Consider the following 23498-nt stretch of genomic DNA (forward strand, 5'->3'; position numbering starts at 1 on the left):
TAGCCAAAGAAACTGAACAATACTAAAATCAACATGACAAGCATTATATTTTTAAAGGATACTTACTAGCCTAGGAAAAGGTATAGTCATCTTGATTGATAGACAAATGGCTGATTGTAATCATCAGGAAGAGCATAAGGAGACAAAGATCGTGTACTTAAAGTTAAAGAGTAGAGGTATTCATTAAGTGTAACCTTATCAGAAAAAGTCCTAAAAATCATACTTGATTCCAAAATACGAAATAGCAATGCTGAGAGAGAAATAAATAATCGCTAAAGAACTGGAGTCAGGAAAGATATAAAGACATGAGGAAAGATATATTATGAACAAAAAATAAAAAGATTTGCAGTTGCTTTTTCCTCGAGAGCAAAACTGTGAAGACACTGGTTTCAGATCCATAGAGCTTCTGCATCTTGTCAGATGTGAGAAGAGCGAATAGGTAGTATTTTACCTAAGAGTTAGTTAGGTCTAAGGAAAAACTCGTTAGATAGTCTAGTATTTCAAAGAAGAAAAAGCTGATGAAGAACTTCTTGAATTCTTATTCCTACTGTCCTTTAAGAATAAAACAAATGGCTGGGAGTAGACCTCTCCTTAGTCCAAAGGCTTAAATTTAAATGTAAGCTATTAATATTATGATTTTCCTGAGGTTTTTCTAGGTCAAAAGTCCTTCTCATGAGCAACTACAAGATTTCTTAGAAATGGAATGGCCGTAATTACTTAGGAAACATTGCAGTGAATGATAATTAGAAACCTAATCAAATTACATTATAAATCACATTCGTTTCTCTATAATTGGTTGCAATTTAGTTAATATCATCAAACAATTACCATAAGCATTCCTAAATGATTTGCTGAAGTAATTGGAGGACACAATGCTCTTACTAAGCCATCCATAGTTAATCAATTTCTGTGGAAATTTAAATGATTGTTACAAACTAGAAATGTACATTAAATACTTGCATCTTCAATTCAATTTGATAAATTCTTATTGACACTAATGATATGCTGGCTGTAGCCTATTACACTAGGAGATGTGAAAAGAATGAATTGTTGACTTTACCTTTCTTTGGACTACTCCTTTAAGTTTCTCCATTTCCCCTAGAACGGCAGAAAGCAGAGATGATTTTCCAGACCCAACTTGCCCTATAACAGCCACTAAAGCTCCTTCTGGAATCTTTATGTTTAAGCTGCATGACAAGAAAAGGAGAGAGATGACATAAGAAGTTCTTGTTATAATTGTTTTTAATGTATATTCCTAGACAAGTCACTGTATCAGTGCACTGGGTATCATCCCTGAAATTGCTGCTATTCACGTTGTCCTACATTATTCTACAAACACCCAAACTTCCAAAATGCAACAGCAAATGCTGCAGAGGAAATGAAAAGGGAAAAAAGAGTAAAACAAACATAAAAATGAAATGTGCAGTGAGAGGTTTAAAAAAAAATCTTGTAAATTCCTATAGATTCATCTTCTGCTTAAAAACTCTAAAAAATAAAAACATGGAACATTATAGAATCCAATGCTAAAATTTTTTTGTTTTTAATTTTCCCCAAACCATGACTTACTCTTTTAATATTGGAATCCCTGTTTTATCCCAGGAAAAGGAAGCATTTGTAAAACCAATGGCATGATCTAGGAAGAAAAAATAAATACAAATATATCTTAGAATCAATTGTCTTCAGCCTAGAAGTCAAATAAATATTGAATACAAAGAGGAACTGCTGACCTCCTATGTACTTTGTTTCTATACTTCGAGGATGAAAGACCTCAGTATTGAGAAAGTCTTCCAAACGAACCAATGATATTCTTGTCTATCAAAATAAATGCAAATGAAATTTTTTGGGTTTCAAGCACAAGTTAAACTGAAAAGCATTTATTGTGGTTTACAGTATGATTAAAATTTTTTGATGCAAATTGAAGATATTGATAAAAATATTCAGCAAGCATAGTTTGCACTGTTTTGATAAAAATATTCAGCAAGCATAGTTTGCATTGTTTTAATGTTTATAAATAAGTCCATCCATAAAGAAAAAGAACAGTTTCAAGGACCAAAGATCAAAACAAATATCATATATGCAGGAAAGCATGAGAAGAAGAAACCAAAATTCCTCCTTAACATTCTAGTAAAGACATAATAACTGATTAATTAATAATTATAGAGAAATTAGTTTTTAAAAGCAACTTCAGGACGATTGAATGAATTCTGCTTCTGAGCATAAATAAAATGATTATTTTGGCAATAGTAACATTTAGTTATAGTAAAATACCTGTAAAATGTTTAGCTACAATTATGATAAATAGAATCATTTTTCCCCCTGAAACTGACTTGCATGAAACCTCTAGTATATTTTTATTCACTTTATGCTAGGAAATGTCTATTGTTAATGGATAAGATGTAATTGGGCTGTGGTTTTGTTTACCAAGTGTGTCATATCAGTATGCAGAGCTGGTTCTTTTTCTTTTTCTTCTCTTTTCTTTTCTTCTTTTTTTTTTTTGACAATTGTTTTCCTTATTTGTTTAGTGACAGTAGTAGCGTACCACTAGGAGTTGGAAAACACTTTGCCATACCAGACCTTTAGCTAGATTCTAATTTCAAAAGCAAAACTAAACTGTTACTCTAAGAATGACATTTTCTTTAAAAGAAGTGTGCTGTGAAACAAGTGTTAAAAGCATCACAACAATAGTACTTCTATGCCCTCTGTTGGTCATTATTAGTATAATAACATAAAAATGGTATTATGTAACAAAAATAGCTTAATTGGAATTTACTATAGAAGTATGTTACTCTTCATTTAAATAATTTAAAAATTAAAAGGCAAAGTTCTTAGATCAAAGAGTCGGTTCCAATACGCAAAGATTCACTTTGTTTATGAACCCAGACTTGAAAAGGATTTGATGGTGGAATGCCCCAACCTGATATCAAAAAAATTTAACTGAGAAAATCTCAGGGCAAAGGGATGAAGGAACTCAGTTCTTTGGATTCCTTGTGGTTTTAGCCGCCTTCTACTCATTATAGCATCTAAAGAGCCTCTAGCAATTGGAGGTTACAACAAAAGCAGGCTGAACCAGATACCTCATACAAGGTTTGTTGGCAGACTGATATTATCAATGCACTTTTCTCACTGGTTTATTCATTCAATATAGATGAAATGCTGCTGAACCCTGGGAAAATTCAGATCCAGCTCTGTGCAAAGCACCTAGTTAAAAATTTTTCAGCTGAAAGCAGAAAATGAACCCTTTAATGACATAGTGTCAAAAACCAAATTTTAAAAATGCTAAATAAAAGAAACTAACATTTAGCAAAGAAAACAGTATCACATATTGAAAGTCATTTTCAATTGACTTTCTGTTGAAAAGACGCTTAAAAGTCATTTTTATAGAAGAGAAGCACAGGCAAAGAAGACACGATTCCTTCCATTCTATAATGTTCTCTATTGCTCATTAATTCAGGGAGGTTGATTTTGAAAGCAGTGTAAAGCAACTACAAAAAGTGAAATTTTAAAAAAAGACAAAGAAATGAAATATGCAAAACCATAGATTTAAGCAGAGAAATGATTCTCAGTTTAAGGATACTTTGGATGTACCTGGACCACAGCTGAGATCACCATTGGTAAATCAAACAGAGGAAGCCTCAAAATATTAAACAAAGACATAGATGTGAACACTTTAGTGGCTGTTAAAATGTTGCCTTCGTCCAGTAAGAAATAGACGCCAAATGTTGCCAGGGACACCTTAAAAATAGAGATATGTTATTATCTTTAATTATTCAATTATGAGTTAGAGACTCAAAATTAGAAAAGAAAATTTTAATAACCTTTATTGTTGCTGTTTACTAAAATGTAGTACTATTCAGTACTACTGCAGAAGGATATGAAATCAATATTTAGTACAGATCATACAATTGTGTATCTTAGATAATGACATCCTATGAACATGTGGTCTAGCTCCCTTCTTTGACATATCATATTTTCACTAGAGTAATTATTCCCATTTAAAACATATAGTAGTTCATCTTTTTTCAAAGTGGAGAAGTTTTATGTAAATTTTTTCCAGTAACGTGTGCATACCTTCTGTCTCATATTCAATAATTATACTTTCTCTGTGTCTTAGTATTAACTGAGGAAGGCATAAATAAATCACGACTGATAAGATTTATATTTACTTGCATAACTTTCATTTAGAAAAGGCAGAAAAGTTCATTTATGCCTGAGAATGTATTGATTATTTATCATGTACATAGGACTGTCTTAAACAAATGTTTCTTGGACATTTCTACTAAAATATTCCAAATGTAAATATTGCTTTTACTTTCATAATACCCATATGTCTGTTTGAATAAAAAATAATAATATTTTAAATTAACAACAGGGGAGACACATAGAATGTTCTCTGACCCCCTCACCACTGAGAGTGATAACTTTGGTTAAAATTGATGCTTCAGGTATATGTAGTTTTCTTATCCTTCAGCTTTCAGCTGCTGCTTCATATTTAAAGGCAATTTATACTCTTTAAATAGCATGAGATTCCCAATATTTGTATGAAGTGACAGAAGGAGAATGACGTCAGTTCATATCAATTCACCTACAAATACTAATTCTATAACTTTGAGGATGTTTCCAAACTATCAATATTTCCATTTCTTTTTGTGAAATGAGAAAAGTAATGTCTTATTATTTCAAGAATGAAATAAAGCAATGCATATAACTTGTCTGGTAAACAGTAGAAACACTCAATAAATGTTTAGATAACTTCCCTTCCCATCTCTATGTAGTGTGACTTTGGGTCTTGCTTAAAAGGGATTAATCAGGAAAATCAAAAAATTTTAGAGCTGAAATGGAACTCTGAAATACAGGTTATATTTTTTAAGAATGAGGATGGCATATGTTCAATCTATAAGAAATTTACAAAGATGTAAAATCTTATTATATATAAAAAATACAGACCAATGAGAATGCACCAAAAAAATTTTCCCCTTCTTTAAATATTTCATTCTCTTATCTCCATAGGTTAATGACTGCATATTTTTTTAATTTAAATTCAGATAAAGAAGATTTCACTTTGGACAACTTAATTCCAGGTAATTTGAAGGTGAATCTGCAAATCAAATTTGAAAATCAAAACAAGAAATAATACACACACTCACAAAGAATGGAATGCAAGTTAAAGTCAGCATAGAAAATACAGCAAGATACCCAGCTGATTTTTGAACTTCCAATTCCTGTTCTCGAATTTCAATAATCTTCTTTTTATAGGAGGGTTCCCATGCATAAAGTTTAAGGATCTGTGAAGAAGTCAGACAATGACTATTTGACAATCAATATCATAGAAGGAATAAAAACATGCACAAATACACACACTATAACACATACACACACTCACATAATTGTGTAGGTAAAAAAAAAAAAGATGTTACCTATAAAGTAAAGAAAATTTCCCCTGTTTTCAACTGAGTCAAAACACTTCCTTGAATTGTGTTTTTTTGGGGTGGGTCGGGGGAGGAAATCACCATTTCCCCAGGCTTAAGTCTCTCTTACCCACCAGTAGCTTATTCTTGAGCCAGATTTTGGCAACATCCCAGTTCCTGGCATGAGCTCCATAGCAGTTTCTATCTAGCTTAATCCTGTCAGTTTTCCTGCTGGTCCAACTCTCAGTTCTGTTATCTTCCCATTTCTAAATATCTAAGCTTCTCTCCTTGGTCTCCCAATTTCTTGAAAACTGATGTCTTGGGACTTCAAGCCGTTTTCTGAAAGGTTACTGGTGTTCTAAGATTGTAAACTATTTTCTGAGATGGAAAACATGCAGAAGCAGAATCATACAATGGCTCACCACATATGTTTTAGAGTGAGATAGACCTACATTCAAATTCCAGCTCTATCCCTCTGTGATGATTAATTTTATGTGTTAATTTGGCTACGTTATGTTGACCAGTTCTTTGATTAAACACCAGTCTAGATGTTGCTGTGAAGGTAATTTTTAGATCTGATTAACATTTAAATCATCAGACTTAAAATAAAGCAGATTACACTCCATTAAATGGGTTGGCCTCATCCAATCAGTTGAAGACCTTAAGAGAAAAAACCGAGGTTCCCTGAGAAGGAAGGAATTCTGCCTCCAGACTCAAGATGGCAACATCAACTCCTGCTGGAATTTCCAGGCTGCTCAAAAGATTTCACACTTGCCAGCCCCCATAATCATAAGTCAATTCCTTAAAATAAATCTTTATCTATCTATCTATCTATCTATCTATCTATCTATCTATATGTCTATCTGTCCTATTAGTCCTGCTTCTCTGGAGATCTCTAATAATCTCTCCCCAGCTCTGTGAACTTAGACATGACCCTTACCTGCTCAGATACTTTGTTTCCTTATTTGTAAAATGAAGATGAGAAATCTTTTTCTTGAGGTTTATAAGAATTATATGAGGAAACAGATATAAAGTGATAGGCACAGTGCATGACACATAGAAAATATTCAATAAATACTAATATACTATCATTATCAAATAGAGCCTCTATGACACCTGTTTTCAGACTCCAAGGATGCAAACTGCTCACACCTTTAAGCTATACTAATTGATTGCCACTTGGACCTCTACCAATATTCTAGTGTATTTACTACTGGGACTGCTATTTTAAATCTTGAACTTTGCTTAGATCTTGAGGAAATTTTCTTTTATTTTATCTACACTGTCCTAGTCCTATTGATAACACAAATTTCCTTTTATGAATATCAATACTTAAAACCTATGAACATACATCACTCTACTTTCTAATGGATGCAGGGGCTCTCAATTAACCCACCAAGAGATGCAAGATGCATCTGGATCATATACTTTGGGGATGTGTGACCTTATTGAATAATCTGAGTTAAATTTCAGAGTTACTTATTGCTATTCTAAAGTTCAGATGATTAAATGAATAATAGCCTCCTTTCAAGGTATCTTCAATCTAACAATGTCTTTCACTTCAGTAATTTATATTTTTGTAAAAATTTTACACAGCACAATACAGTATATCATTTATTGATTTTAAGGTGAATCAATGGGTACATATAATGGGTTTATTCTGTGCATATAATGATAGATGCACCAGACAGAGGGAACGTCCTATGCAGTTTTAAATGTTAGAAGGAAATTCCATATTAAGTCTGCAAATTTTGTGCTTTAGAAAAATCTGGTAAGCTATAATCCAAGTGCAATAGGATTTGAAATTATATACAGAAGGTCTCCAATTTACAATGATTCAATTTAGGATTTTTCAGCTTTAGGATGGTGCAAAAGCAATGCTCATTCAATGGAAACTGCACCTCCAATTTTGGATTTTGATCTTTTCCCAGGTTAGTAATATGTGGTATACTACTCTGTCATGATGCTGGACAGACACACAGTCCAGAGGGTAAACAACCAATACACTTGCAACCATTCTGTAACCATACTACCATTCTGTTTTTCACTTTCAGTACAGTATTCAATAAATGAACTTTTCCACACCTTATTATAAAATAGGCTCTGTGTTAGATAATTTTGCCCAACTGTAGTCTAATGTAAGTGATTTGAGCATATTTCAGCTAGGCTAAGCTATGATATTCAGTATGTTAGGTGTATTAAATGTATTTTCGACTTAAGGATATTTTCAGCTTATGATGGGTTTATCAGGATACAGCTCCATTGTAAATTCAGGAAGATCTCTATACAAAAGTTCAACAGGTTTCACTCATTTTATCACAGAGAAAATGTTAGTGGTGTGGAGTGGGGGTAGCTTTTCTAGGAAACAAATATCTGTAACACACCTTTCATAGAATAGCATTTGTATGATCATCTCTATTCTGAGTAAAAGAACCCCGTATATATCTACCTTCTCATCACTGACCCTGTATAAATCTGCCTTCACACTGATGACAATGGTATTGTCACTCTGCCCTGTTTCATCTCATCTCTTCTACCCTTGAAACAAGTAATATTTCGTATCTTTTGGGATATTTGTGTTTAGTTGTTGGTTGAGAATCAAACAAAAAAACCCCCTGCATTTTATTTGGCTTTATTTAAATGTTATTTCAACAATAGGAATTCCTATACATCTGAAATCTAAAATACTCCCTCAAAAACTATACTTATATCATTACTTTGATATTGAGAATGCTAAAAAATTCATTTATTGTTTAACTCATTGCTATATTCTAAATAGTTAAAGGTATGCTCTTTTTATATTACCTTAATTCCATGTAAGATTTCATTGAGCAGTTTTATCTGTTTGTCTTTGTTCTTCATTTGGCTTTTCTATGTAAGGGAAAGAAAATGAAAGTATATTTGACGAGAGTTGCTAATACTTTAATTGATATGACCATAGCTATTTTTAAAAATACAATGTATTTCCTCTGTTTTATATACTATTTTATATAAAACCATCGTATAATGTTCATGCAATATTATTCTGTTGATTATGTTAGAAAATAGTTATAAATAGACATTATAAACTTAAAAGTAGCCAGCAGTAGGATAAAAACAAGATGTACATTTTCTAAAAGAGTAGAAAATATAATAGTTATTTAGAATGTAATGATAAAATAATATCCATATTCTATTAAAATGGGAAAAAATTCCCCAAACTCTATCACTTATATATATATATATATATATATATATATATATATATATATATATATAAAGGTTTCTATATTTTAAGTGTACTATCTTGAGTGTTATTAGTACTTTGGAAATTAGAGTGATTAAAATGTATATTTTCAAATACTGTTTTTTTTGCAAACATTATATAAGTATTATATATTTACTCAAATGCTTAATATTTATATTATTTTATACTTATCATTGTTTAGGTATTGCTTCTTAAGGGTTTCCTCCAATAATACTGCCACAATTATTTTATATATAATAATAAGTATTTGTATATCTAACAAAGTACACATTTACAAGTTAATATCCTTAATATTGTTTGTGTGATTAAAGCATATTTTCTGTTTGGAATATTTGTATATAATATTGGAGTCTCTTTGGATGTCTTAGGGCTCTAGATTAAGGTCCTGAAAATGTAAGTCCATTCCTAAAAATTTGACTTACAATTATTTAAAATCCAGAATATTTTTTAAAAATTAGTTTAAAAGTATTCACTGAAAAACCTGTTATTCTAAATACTAGTGTGTTTAGTAACTCATAATTATTTTATAATCATATGTTATTTTCTATTTCTCATCTTTAAAGCCTAATCTTTTTGGTAATTATTTGAAAAATCCAGAAAAATATAAAAGAAGGTATAAATTTTCAGCACCTAAATGTATTAAAGTAATAAGTATTGTTGGACGCATGTAACTTGAGGCAATCATATTCTTACCTTCAGCTTTTTCATTCTATTTGCAACTAAAGCGTTCACTGGGATAACAAACACCAAGACTGCCAGCCCTGCTAACACTGCTGGACCCAGCTCTTGCCAAAGAAATGATACGGCCATCAGGATTTGAAAAGGACCTGACCAAAGGAGATTGATGTTTGCAGTCAAGTCCATGAGCTGCTGGGCATCTGCTGACATCAAGTTAATAATTTCCCCAGTGGAAAACTTTTTTCTAGAAACATTAGATAAAAGCAGGGTCTGGAAAAAGAGAAGCAAAATACTCAGAGTTCTGTAGATCATGAGGGATCTTTACAGTCAAACAATGGTAACTTTTAACTAAAAATAAAAATTTGTAATATATTTAGACAAATATGAATGATTACTTATGCATCACATCATATAACATCAAGAGCTATGTTTTTAGATGAAGAAAAAACAATTATGGATCAAATTACATAGTTTTAAAATTTACTATGTATTGGTAGAGAGTAACAGTTGGATTCCCAAGCAAATACATTCACCAAGAACGCTTTACGATTTGTGGAATTGAAAAACTGCAACAGAAACCAATTCTAGATTTCTAGCACTGAGCTTCCTCTCTATTTACTGGCGTATAACGCTAAACCATCTAACTTTTATCAATACAAAGTACACAAGTGAATCAATGAATATCTAATGAATGCTAATTTTTAAATGATACAGTCCTAATTCTTAAAGAGATTATAATCTAATTGTGCAGTCCACTCCCCTCCTACACAAACGTCCTACACACAGGCTGATTATAAGTTTAACAATAGGTAAGAAGGGCCATGGGGATTTAGAGAGATAAGAGTATTGAAAAGGCTTCATGGACCAGTTGGAAATACATCTTTTCTTTTCTTCCAAAGCCTAATTCTCACTTTCCCTCTGTGTATGTTATTTAATATTATATTGAATTCAATATCCTTATGGTTAATTACTGGTATCTTCTTACTAAGGTTGATATTATAAATTCACTTATTTAATTTCCCACTCATTTAAAATTCCCAGTGAAAACCATAAATAACTGTAAAAATAGTGGAAGTTTATATTTAAACTGGAAAAGAGGCAAAAGTCCATTCATATGACAAAAGTTCTAAAGAATTTCCATCACATTGATTTAAAGAGAGACAGGATTGAGAGCTGGATCTAACAAAAGTAAATGGTATACAGGAGGCACTCAAGATCTATTTATTCAATAAATGACTAATACAAAGCGAGAGGAAAAGCCCATCTGGAAAAAAAGTAGGCAAGGCCTTCAGTGGAACACTTCTAACATTCCCTAGCTTAAAGCCGAGGGGCTCAGTGCGTGTGGGAGGTCATGGGGCTGCTGGAGGAGATGCACAGACCTGGGAGTTTCACAAGGTGTCAGGATCCCCCTAAGCTCTAAGGCTACTGCAGTGTTGAATCTTTTATATTTCTGCTACTGCCTTCTAAGGGGCACAGTGGTGCTGATGATAAAACAGAATAAATACTGCTCCCATAAGAGGAAAAAAGGAAAAAATACTAATCACAACAATCGTTAGACTTCTATCCACGTCTCCTCCAAATGTAGCTTTGTAAACTCCCTTAATAAGTTATTGACCATTTAAAGTGGCCAGGTAAAACAATGGAAATCCAAGAACAGTTATTCTCATTTCATTAAGACTATAGCATTTTTTAAGAGATCCATTGATCTCTAATTGCACCCACCCCCAACTTACTATTATAAACAAATATAAACTCTTTTCTCCCACTTTTCTAGAAGGAAAAGATAAACCACACTTAGTATTTATGAAAATACTAAAAGACTGAGTAATTCAAAATCATCAAATTATCCAAGGAATCAAATAAACACCCTCCTTTTGGAAAACACACAAAGCACAACTGTCACCGGCAAAACCCATTAACAATTCTAAGGGGACTGGGTAATACAATAAAGTCTAACCTTTTTTTTTTTTCCTTTTCCTGGGTGTTTAGACTAGTCTCACTTGCTCCCAGGGGGCAGTGTGCAGAGGCTTCGCACCCGGCCCTTCAGACCAGAGTTCCGCCTGAGAAAGAAAACAGCTGAGCCTACACCGAAGCTCGGTGTCGGGGTGCAGTAACCACGCATGACACTTAATCCAAGATGGCAGCAGCGGGCCGCGAGCAGAGATGTTGCGCCTGGCACCTTGATCAGGAGCCTGAGCAGCACAGCTGCAGCCACCCAGCAAGAACCCCGCCCCCTCCCTTCCCTGCCAGCCTGTCAGGAGAGCCCTGTGCTGTAGAGCAGCGATCCCCAAGGACTGGTTTCCTGGAAGAAAGTTCTTCCACGGACTTGGGGTCCGGAGTTGGGGGGGGATTGTGGACCCCTGCTTTAGAGCGAGCTCCCATCTCTCCGTTATCTGATCAGAGAATGAAGCTTTCCTTTGCTCCTAACCCAAACTTAGTTGGCTCGAAGGACACTGGACAGAAGGACCCTTGTTGGGGACCCACTCAGGAGCATCTGTAACACATCTATGTGATTCATCACTTTTTGAAACTTCATTCATTTCATTGATTGAATTGTGCTCTAAGAAGACCCAGATACACCAGATATGGCTTCCAACCTCAAAAACCCTTTTTATGGACTGGAAATATCTTTTTTTTTTATCACTGAGCTCAATTCACTAATGGTTCATTTCATCTTATGATGATGAAATTTGTTTTACAATTTCATATTCTCCCTCATGTATTTGTTCCTTTCTGGACTCATTGCCACGGCCCTGGTTCATATCTTTATTTCCTGAACTATTTTTCCTGACCATCCTAGCTGTAAGTCATAGACATCATATAATTTAGAACTTGCTGGGCCCTAAACATTTCTATCCCAGTGATTCTCAAACAGTGGTTGCCATACTTCTAATGAGTCATGGTTTTCCTAAAGGTGGATCCTCATAAATCTATGAGAATTCATTTTTCTTCAGTTCTTTTGGATGCAAAAAGAAGTATGCCAGTATTTCCTTTCTCTCTCCTCCTTCTGACGGCACTTAAGTACATCTATTTTAAAGAATGGAAACAGAATTTTATCAGTTTTCTTTATATTATATACTTCCCACAATTAAGGAAAGAATAAACCTTTAAGCCACAGATGTAGACAGTCTAGACACGGTTATTAAACTTAAATTTAATTGAAATTAAAAACCTACTTCCTTACTCTTACTAGCCACGTTTCAGTTTCAAAGGTTCAACAGCCGTATATGACTAGTGGCTACCATACTGGGCAATGTGGATATAGAATATATTTAAAATCACAGAAACTCCTATTGGATGGTATTTGATGGAAGAATGCCCTCAGACTGCCCACATTAAGCCCAGGATTAACTGATGCTGCTTTTGAACCATATCTTGTTTCTTAGCCCTCAAGAATTCCCATGGAGCCTGCAATGGAGAGCTAAGGGGTAACAAAATCTGAATTTTAAGACCCAAAGACTCGTGAAGTGATCAAGTGGAAGGAGGCCTGTGTTCTTCCCCACAAACCTTAAAAAATGATGTTCCCTGAACTTTACTCCAAAGTAGCAGCAGTCATGTGGATGGATACGGAACAAGGGCTTTCAAACACCTCCCTTCCTCACCAAGAAAAAGGTGTGAGACCAGCTTTACCCCAGTGTAACAACAAATCTCTGATGAAGGAGGGCCAATGTCAGATGAATATGGGTCATCTGGTGCCACTATGAGAGCTATTTAGGATCTTGAAGTTATCTAAATATAACAAAAATCAGAATCCTAAAATCTGTATAGGAGAAGGGAAATTTAGCAACCCCAGTTAGTCCCTCTGGAAAGCAGATATAAGATAAGAGACTCAGAAGAAAGACTGCCTTATATTTGTGCCACCTGCATGGGCTGTCCCAGAGCATCCTAGCACTACAGGTCACTACGAATGTCTTCCGCTGTTTGTCTGATGGGGTTTGAATTAAGTCTTAATCCCTACCGCAGGATCCACTGAACCAGCTTGATTGCCGTATTCCTTTGATCCTTGAGTGCCCTTTGTTATTAAACATTCTCTAAGGACCCATACAGTCTCACTCCTGTAGACTCTGTTCCCTCTTACATTATCTCCAGGGTCTTTTTGCCCTTATAATTGACTCACCCATAGCACTTGATTTTCCTTTTTATTTCGGACAGTTTGCTCCAATTTCTACCGCAATCTACTCTTTTTTTTTTTTTTTTTTTTTTTTGCGGTATGTGGGCCTCTCACTGTTGTGGCCTCTCCCGTTGCGGAGCACAGGCTCCGGATGCGCAGGCCCAGCAGCCATGGCTCACGGGCCCAGCCGCTCCGCGGCATATGGGATCCTCCCAGACCGGGGCACGAACCCGTATCCCCTGCATCGGCAGGCGGACTCTCAACCACTGCGCCACCAGGGAGGCCCGCAATCTACTCTTTTATGCTTGTAAATGCACCCAAATCTTATACCTAAACTCCAATGCTTTAATCAATTAATGAAGTCCTGTTCTATATAGACCATATATTGAAAACAAATGTTAGCATTTAAACTGATTCCTAGACTCTTTGATCAATCTTTTCTCCATATTTGGATTCTGTAAATTCTCAGAATTTACAGCCATTAAAATTACAACTGGGGCAGTCTCTCTGACCCTGTATCTGGGTTACGTTATACAGAGCTGGCTCTACTTCAAGTTTAGTATTTCCTGGCTCAATTGAGCTTCGGTCATTCTAGAGTCTCTAAAATCACTCTATGCCTCCATTTTGGCCTAATATGGCCAAATGGTCTGTAACACTTCATGCCCAGGTCAACCCAAATTACATTTCCTTCCACCTACACAAATACTACAGCTTCCCCAAAGACTATTTCAAGTCTCCTTTCTATGTGAAACCTTCCTTAACTGCCTACACACATTGTAGATTTCCTGCTTATCTGATATCTTATAATATCTGCATTTAGTTCCACACATTTATTATGTATGCTAATAGTTCTCCCCAATTTCTTTTTCTTTTTTTTTTTTTTTTTGCGGTACGTGGGCCTTCGCACTGCCGTGGCCTCTCCCGTTGCGGAGCACAGGCTCCGGACACGCAGGCTCAGCGGCCATGGCTCACGGGCCCAGCCGCTCCGCAGCATGCGGGATCCTCCAGGACCAGGGCACGAACCCGTGTCCCCTGCATCGGCAGGCGGACTCTCAACCACTGCGCCACCAGGGAAGCCCCCTCCCCAATTTCTTGAAGGCAGTGGCTCATTTATTCATTTACTCAGTCTTCCAACTTTTATAAAAATGTGTAAACGCGACTATCTTAGTTGATAAAGGTACAACAGGTTAAAAAGTTCCTATTCCAAATCTGAAGAGCCCACAATTTATAGAGGAATACAGACTAAGAAGGCAAAAGACACTTGTTGATTTAATAACTCAGTGACAACTACGGGAGGGAGGAAACTCTTTAATTGTTTATAACTATCATGTAAATAAAAGGCTCTGAATGGTAAAGAGGTGGTATTTAAAATTGTATTTTCAAGGGCTTCCCTGGTGGCGCAGTGGTTGAGAATCTGCCTGCCAATGCAAGGGACACGGGTTCGAGCCCTGGCCTGGGAAGATCCCATATGCCGCGGAGCAACTAGGCCCATCAGCCACAACTACTGAGCCTGTGCATCTGGAGCGTGTGCTCCACAACAAGAGAGGCCGCGACAGTGAGAGGCCCGCGCAACGTGATGAAGAGTGGCCCCTGCTCGCTGCAACTAGAGAAAACCCACGCACAGAAATGAAGACCCAACACAGCCAAAAATAATAAATAAATTTTAAAAAAAGAATAGAATTAAAAAAAATTGTATTTTCAAGAAAGGACAAATTAAACTTTAGGATCATGCTAGGTATAAGGATCAGCTAGGTTTTGGGGTGGGTGGGAGAGGGCTTAGACTCAAAGAGAAATAGGTAATGACTGTAGAGAGAAGGATGGCTTTGTTGCATGAAAAGACAGAGTGAGCAGAAGTAAAAGGTACTATGTAGATGGAAAATGATCATGGAAAGAAACTTTATTGATCCATAGATATAGACAACCATAAAACATTCAATGCCATTCATTTTCTGAGGAGGAGTTAAGTGATGTGACAGTGAACAAAGAACATCCTTTAATTTCATGGATTAGAGTTGACTAGAAGTTTCAGGGACTATAGAAAGAGAACCCTATAAAGAAATTAATGCAACCGATATTGATGAGTCAAAGTTCTTTCATAGCAAAATAAATGTATATTCAAAGGACACACTAGAACTTTTTAATATACACCTCTATTTTTCCAGATCCCTTATTTTAAAGCAGATAAGGATACAGTTCATTTAGAAATTGGGAATTTCTTCAATCTTTTACCTTCTTGTAGATCAGTCCAATTACAGCTGTCTTAATTTTTGCTGAAGTGAGCATGTTAAAACGTTGGTACTGCTGAAGGATCAAGGTTTGCAAGAAGACTATGACAAAAAGTGCCAAAGCATAACCATAGCCACTCCAGCCAAAATCTGGGCGGTGTTCACAGAAAATGATCATTTGCCTGAATGTCATATGCAAATTGAGAAAAGGGAAGAAATGTTAAACATCTGAAGTAATAAAATGCTTATGTGAATTAAGTACTGTCAAAATGTTATACACACACACACACACACATACTCTTGCCTGTTCTTTTTTTACTTGCCCAATTTGGCATCCTTTCCCCCTTTATTTTTACTCAAGCATATATAATAAATAGAATCAACAATTATTATCGCAGGCTTGTGGGTAGAAGGATATTTTCTACTTTTCATATGGCAATCTCATCAAATAATTAAATGTTCTGGCCTAACTTCATCATGAAAATTAAGACACAGAGACATTTAAAAGTTCTTTTTTTTTTTTTTTTTTTGCTGAAATCATGCATTTTGTTAAACATAGGGAAATGACAATTAGAACTTAAGTAGAGAATCTCTTAGCATGGCAAAAAGACACTGTTTCTTTAAAGGCCTGAATTATAGCTCACCTTTAATTACTTTTATGTATATCCAATTTCCCTCTCCTCTACCTTTACTTATTTCCTCTTAAGTTTGGTGACAACATGGTCATCGTGATTAAGGTCAATGCTGGGTACATCTAGACAATGGGGATGGTTCTAATTATCTAAGCTTCGATCTACTTTATTGACAGCTTGGACAGTTAATGGATGTATACTTTAAAGCAATTCATGTTGCCCAAATTGCTTTATAAACCAAGTACTTCAAAAATTATCTTTATTAAAATTGTACCTTAGAATCAAATATAATACCAGTGCCTCTAATAATCCTACTGTAAACCTCTAGTCACTGAAAATCACTACTTGAAGTGACCGCAACCCACATAAACATTATACAACAGGAGGTTCTGTATTTTTAGTTGATGTCTATCAGATGCCATCCATTGGGACTCCAAATTATTTTTACAAAAGCAACTTACTAAATAACTTCTTGGTCTCAGAATTAAATTTCCTGAATGAGAAGCACTATTCTTCTTACTGTAGATACACCTATCAATTAGACTGCTTCCTGTTTCATAAAATCAAACAACTAAATGACTATCACTATATTAATATGGAACTACTAAAAATATTTCCAGGAAATACTGTAAATAATCTGTGATCAAGGCATGGTAAAGACCGTAAATCTATATTCATGATATCAGATATAAATACTCATTTTTTTTTGTTTCACTGACATTAGAATAAAATCTCAATAAATGGGAAAAAAGAGTAAGCACCATGATCAACAAGAAACAAATTTCTTCTAGTAGTAAATTAATGAAAGTATTATTTTGATATATTTATTATACATGAGACATGATCATAAAAATTCATAAAATTCTGATGACTCAATTCTTCTCCAATGTGGGAATTGTAAGCTTATTCAGCTACTCTAGAATGAGTGTTTCTTGGAAAAGCGTAGCTTTGAATAAGTCCATTTACTCAGTAATCCATTCAGGAACTGTATTTCATTCTATGTGCCAGGCTCTGTGCTAGGAGCTAAGGACACAAAAATTGAGTAAGTTTCTGGAGGAACTTATAGTCTACTCAGGAAGAAAGACATGTCGCAGCTGACTCATTTCAATGCAATGTTGAAATTTCTGTTTTGCAGGTGTGATCAAGCTAGTATGTTATAAAAAGTGTGTGACAAAATTAGGGAGACAATTCTCTACCCCACAGCCAAGGACTTAACAATTCTTTAGTACCCCACAGACTGCACATTTGGGAAGAACACAGAGACACTGAATTGCTATCGTCTATAACTATTTTCAGAAAGAGTGACCACAGTGAGATTCTCTAATGAGTTTCTTGAGCAGTAGTCAGTCATTGGCAAATGGAAATCAGAACATGACTAAAAATGGCTAGGGATCACTTGCTACTCCTCTCATTTTGAATTTGAACCTAATTCCCCTCCCTTCGGATCTGAGCTGAATTAAGGAATTGCTTGACCAAAATAATATGGCCCAAGTGACATTCTGGGATTTCCAAGTCTAGGTCGTAAAATGACTTGCCTAAACTTCTTGGAATGTTTACTCTGGGAACATCCAGCTGCTATGTAAGAAGATCAACTCACCAGAGACCTCAATGCTTAAGCTAACCATTCAGAGAAGCTGTGGAGAGAGAAAAAGAGGGAAAGAGAGATGACCATTTCCAGCCATCGTAGCCCAGGCATCAGGCGTATAAGTTTAGAAGCCATATTCACATTCTGGTAACAGCAGATGCAGAAAAGAATCAAGGTATCACTCAGCCAACAGCCAGGTCCAAGTTCCCAGACGTATGTCTCTATTGGAGCTGCTACAACTATCTCAACCCTTCAAGCTACTCAGTTAATTCCCCAATCATTGTGGAGCAGAGAAAAACAATCTCTCTCTGAAGTCCTGGTCCACAAAATCATGCACATAATAAAATCATGGTTGTTTTATACCACTTAGTTTTGAAGTGGCTAATTTTGCAGCCATAGATCACCAGAACAGGGCAGGAGAGAAGATGTTGGCCAATGCATCTCTCATAGATGGACTTCTGGTCATAGATGAATGGTAATTACTCAGTGGTAACTACTTAAAAATAACTGGGATAGGATCCCGGGGGAAGATGGCAGAAGAGTAAGAGGCGGAGATCACCTTCCTCCCCACAGATACATCAGAAATGCATCTACACATGGAACAACTCCTACAGAACGCCTACTGAACGCTGACAGAAGACCTCAGACCCCCCAAAAGGCAAGAAACTCCCCACATACCTGGGTAGGGCAAAAGAAAAAAGAATAAACAGAGACAAAAGGATAGGGACGGGACCTGAACCAGTGGGAGGGAGCCGTGAAGGAGGAAAGGTTTCCACACACTACAAGCCCCTTCGCGGGCGGAGACTGCGGGTGGCGGAGGGGGGAAAGCTTCGGAGTAGCGGAGGAGAGCGCAGCCACAGGGGTGCAGAGGGCAAAGCGGAGAGATTCCCGCACAGAGGATCGGTGCCCTCAGGCACACACCAGCCCGAGAGGCTTGTCTGCTCGGGCCGCCGGGGCGGGCGGGGCTGGGAGCTGAGGCTCGGGTATCCGGTTTCAGTCGGAGCGCAGGGAGAGGACTGGGGCTGGCGGCGGGAAGAGAGCCTGAAGGGGTTAGTGCACCATGGTTAGCCCGGAGGGAGTCCGGGAAAAATTCTGGAGCTGCCGAAGAGGCAAGAGACTTTTTCTTCCCGCTCTGTTTCCTGGTGCGCGAGGAGACGGGATTAAGAGCGCTGCTTAAAGGCGCTCCAGAGACAGGGGCGAACCGCGGCTAAAGGCGCGGACCCCCGAGACTGGCGTGGGTGGGGCTGCTGCTGCTGCCGCCAAGAGGCCTGTGTGCGAGCGCAGGTCACTGTCCATGCCCCCTTTCCAGGGAGCCTGTGCAGCCCGCCACTGCCGGGGTCCCGGGATCCAGGGACGGCTTCCCTGGGAGAGCGCACGGCATGCCTCGGGCTGGTGCAACGTCACGCTGGCCTCTGCCGCCACCGGCTCGCCCCTCACTCCGTGCCCCTCCCTCCCCTCGGCCTGAGTGAGCCAGAGCCCCCATATCAGCGGCTCCTTTAAACCCATCCTGTCTGAGCGAAGAACAGACGCCCTCCAGCGACCTACACGCAGAGGCGGGGCCAAATCCAAAGCTGAGACCCGGGAGCTGTGAGAACAAAGAAGAGACAGGGAAATCTCTCTGTGCAGCCTCAGAAACAGCGGATTAAAGCTCCACAATCAACTTGATGTACCCTGCATCTGTGGAATACACGAATAGATGACAAATCATCCCCAATTGAGGAGGTGGACTTTGAGAACAAGATTTAAGACTTTTTCCCATTTTCCTCTTTTTACAACGAATTATCCCAAATTGAGGAGGTGGACTTTGAGAGCAAGATTTATGATTTTTTTCCCCCTGTTCTCTTTTTGTGAATGTGTATGTGTATGCTTCTGTGTGAGATTTTTTTCTGTGTAGCTTTGCTTCCACCATTTGTCCCAGGGTTCTATCCGTCCGTTTTCTGTTTTTTTAAAAAATTTTAATAATTACTTTTTTATTTTAATAACACTACTATATTTCATCATACTATATTCTACTTTACTTTATCTTCTCTCTTTCTTTTTTCCTCCCTTCCCTTCCTCCCTCCCTCCCTCGCCCTCCTTTCTTTCTTTCTTTCTTTCTTTCTTTCTTTCTTTCCTTCCTCCCTCCCTCCCTCCTGTCTTTCTTTCTTTCTTTCTTTCTTTCTTTCTTTCTTCCTTCCTTCCTTTCAATCCTTCCTTCCTCCCTCCCTCTCTCCTGTCTTTCTTTCTCTTTCTTTCCTTCCTCCCTCCCTCCCTCCTTTCTTTCTTTCTTCCTTCCTTCCTTCCTTCCTTTCTTTCCTTCTTTCTTTCTTTCTTTCTCTCTTTCTTTCTTCTACTAATTCTTTCTTTCTACTTTTTCTCCCTTTTATTCTGAGCCGGGTAGATGAAAGGCTCTTGGTGCTGCAGCCAGGAGTCAGTGCTGTGCCTCTGAAGTGGGAGAGCCAACTTCAGGACACGGGTCCACAAGTGACCTCCCAGTTCCACATAATATCAAAGAGCAAAAATCTCCCAGAGATCTCCATCTCAACACCAGCACCCAGCTTCACTCAACGACAAGCAAGCTACAGTGCTGGTCACCCTATGCCAAGCAACTAGCAAGACAGGAACACAAACCCACCCATTAGCAGAGAGGCTGCCTAAAAACATAATAAGGCCACAGACAACCCAAAACACACCACCAGACGTGGACCTGTCCACCAGAAAGACAAGATCGAGCCTCATCAACCAGAACACAGGCACAAGTCCCCCCAACCAGGAAGCCTACACAACCCACTGAAACAACCTTAGCCATGGGAGACAGACACCAAAAACAATGGGAACTACAAATCTAAAGCCTGCAAAAAGGAGACCCCAAACACAGTAAGATAAGCAAAGTGAGAAGACAGAAAAACACACAGCAGGTGAAAGAGCAAGATAAAAACCCACCAGACCTAACAAATGAAGAGGTAATAGGCAGTCTACCTGAAAAGGAATTCAGAATAATGATAGTAAAGATGATCCAAAATCTTGGAAATAGAATAGACAAAATGCAAGAAACAGTTAACAAGGACCTAGAAGAACTAAAGATGAATCAAGCATCGATTAAAAACACAATAAGTGAAATGAAAAATACTCTAGATGGGATCAATAGCAGAATAACTGAGGCAGAAGAACGGATAAGTGAGGTGGAATTTAAAATAGTGGAAATAACTACTGCAGAGCAGAATAAAGAAAAAAGAATGAAAAGAACAGAGGACAGTCTAGGAGACATCTGAGACAACATTAAACACACCAACATTCGAATTATAGGGGTTCCAGAAGAAGAAGAGAAAAAGAAAGGGACTGAGAAAATATTTGAAGAGATTATAGTTGAAAACTTCCCTAATATGGGAAAGGAAATAGTTAATCAAGTCCAGGAGGCACAGAGAGTCCCATACAGAAGAAATCCAAGGAGAAATATGGAAGACACATATTAATCAAACTGTCAAAAATTAAACAAAAAGAAGTCATATTAAAAGTAGCAAGGGAAAAACAACAAATAACACACAGGGAGTCCCCATCAGGTTAACAGCTGATCTCTCAGCAGAAACTCTACAAGCCAGAAGGGAGTAACAAGACATATTTAAAGTGATGAAAGAGAAAAACCTGCAACCAAGATTACTCTACCCAGCAAGGATCTCATTCAGATTTGATGGAGAAATTAAAACGTTTACAGACAAGCAAAAGCTGAGAGAGTTCAGCACCACCAAACCAGCTTTACAACAAATGCTAAAGGAACTTCTCTAGGCAAGAAACACTACAGAAGGAAAATACCTACAATAATGAACCCAAAACAATTAAGGAAATGGGAATAGGAACATACATATCAATAATTACCTTAAATGTAAATGGACTAAATGCTCCCACCAAAAGACACAGAGTGGCTGAATGGATACAAAAACAAGACCCATATATATGCTGTCTACAAGAGACCCACTTCAGACCTAGAGACACATACAGATTGAAAGTAAGGGGATGGAAAAAGATATTCCATGCAAATGGAAATCAAAAGAAAGCTGGAGTAGCAATTCTTATATCAGACAAAATAGACTTTAAAATAAAGACTATTACAAGAGACAAAGAAGGACACTACCTAATGATCAAGGGATCAATCCAAGAAGAAGATATAACAATTGTAAATATTTATGCACCCAACATAGGAGCACCTCAATACATAAGGCAAATACTAACAGCCATAAAAGGGGAAATCGACAGTAACACACTCATAGTAGGGGACTTTAACACCCCACTTTCACCAATGGACAGATCATCCAAAATGAAAATAAATAAGGAAACACAAGCTTTAAATGATACATTAAACAAGATGGACTTAATTGATATTTACAGGACATTCCATCCAAAAACAACAGAATACACATTTTTCTCAAGTGCTCATGGAACATTCTCCAGGATAGATCATATCTTGGGTCACAAATCAAGCCTTGGTAAATTTAAGAAAATTGAAATCATATCAAGTATCTTTTCTGACCACAATGCTATGAGACTAGATATCAATTACAGGAAAAGAGCTGTAAAACATACAAACACATGGAGGCTAAACAATACACTACTTAATAACGAAGTGATCACTGAAGAAATCAAAGAGGAAATTAAAAAATACCTAGAAACAAATGACAATGGAGACACGACGACCCAAAACCTATGGGACGCAGCAAAAGCAGTTCTAAGGGGGAAGTTTATAGCAATAGAATCACACCTTAAGAAACAGGAAACATCTCGTGTAAACAACCTGACCCTGTACCTAAAGCAATTAGAGAAACAAGAACAAAAAACCCCCAAAGTTAGCAGAAGGAAAGAAATCATAAAGAGCAGATCAGAAATAAATGAAAAAGAAATGAAGGAGATGATAGCAAAGATCAAAAAAACTAAAAGATGGTTCTTTGAGAAGATAAACAAAATTGATAAACCATTAGCCAGACTCATCAAGAAAAAAAGGGAGAAGATTCAAATCAATAGAATTAGAAATGAAAAAGGAGAAGTAACAACTGACACTGCAGAAATACAAAAGATCATGAGAGATTACTACAAGCAACTCTATGCCAATAAAATGGACAACCTGGAAGAAATGGACAAATTCTTAGAAATGCACAAACTGCCAAGACTGACTCAGGAAGAAAGAGAAAATATGAATAGACCAATCACAAGCACTGAAATTGAAACTGTGATAAAAAATCTTCCAACAAACAAAAGCCCAGGACCAGATGGCTTCAAAGGCAAATTCTATCAAACATTTAAAGAAGAGCTAACACCCATCCTTCTCAAACTCTTCCAAAATATAGCAGAGGGAGGAGCACTCCCAAACTCATTCTACAAGGCCACCATCACCTTGATACCAAAACCAGGCAAGGATGTCACAAAGAAAGAAAACTACAGGCCAATATCACTGATGAACATAGATGCAAAAATCTTCAACAAATTCTAGCAAACAGAATCCAACAGCATATTAAAAGGAACATACACCATGATCAAGTGGGGTTTATTCCAGGAATGCAAGGATTCTTCAATATATGCAAATCAATCAATGTGATATACCATATTAACAAATTGAAGGAAAAAAACATATGATCATCTCAATAGAT

At 36.9% G+C, this 23498-nt stretch overlaps 1 protein-coding gene across 1 annotated transcript in view; it reads right to left on the bottom strand.

The window, feature by feature from the left end:
• The window catches only part of LOC132490968 (multidrug resistance-associated protein 1-like), an 87165-nt gene that overhangs the window by 44332 nt on the left and 19335 nt on the right, over positions 1 to 23498 (bottom strand). Inside the window, exons 5-12 of the mRNA XM_060099795.1 lie at positions 15671 to 15848; positions 9346 to 9600; positions 8211 to 8276; positions 5145 to 5282; positions 3586 to 3732; positions 1728 to 1812; positions 1567 to 1633; positions 1061 to 1187 (exon numbers count right to left, since the gene is read on the bottom strand). Coding sequence (XP_059955778.1) covers positions 1061 to 1187; positions 1567 to 1633; positions 1728 to 1812; positions 3586 to 3732; positions 5145 to 5282; positions 8211 to 8276; positions 9346 to 9600; positions 15671 to 15848 — 1063 coding nt within the window. The remainder of the gene's footprint in view (positions 1 to 1060; positions 1188 to 1566; positions 1634 to 1727; positions 1813 to 3585; positions 3733 to 5144; positions 5283 to 8210; positions 8277 to 9345; positions 9601 to 15670; positions 15849 to 23498) is intronic.

This window comes from Mesoplodon densirostris, chromosome 5 (genome assembly GCF_025265405.1).
Source record: "Mesoplodon densirostris isolate mMesDen1 chromosome 5, mMesDen1 primary haplotype, whole genome shotgun sequence".
NCBI classification, from domain to species: Eukaryota; Metazoa; Chordata; class Mammalia; order Artiodactyla; family Ziphiidae; genus Mesoplodon; species Mesoplodon densirostris.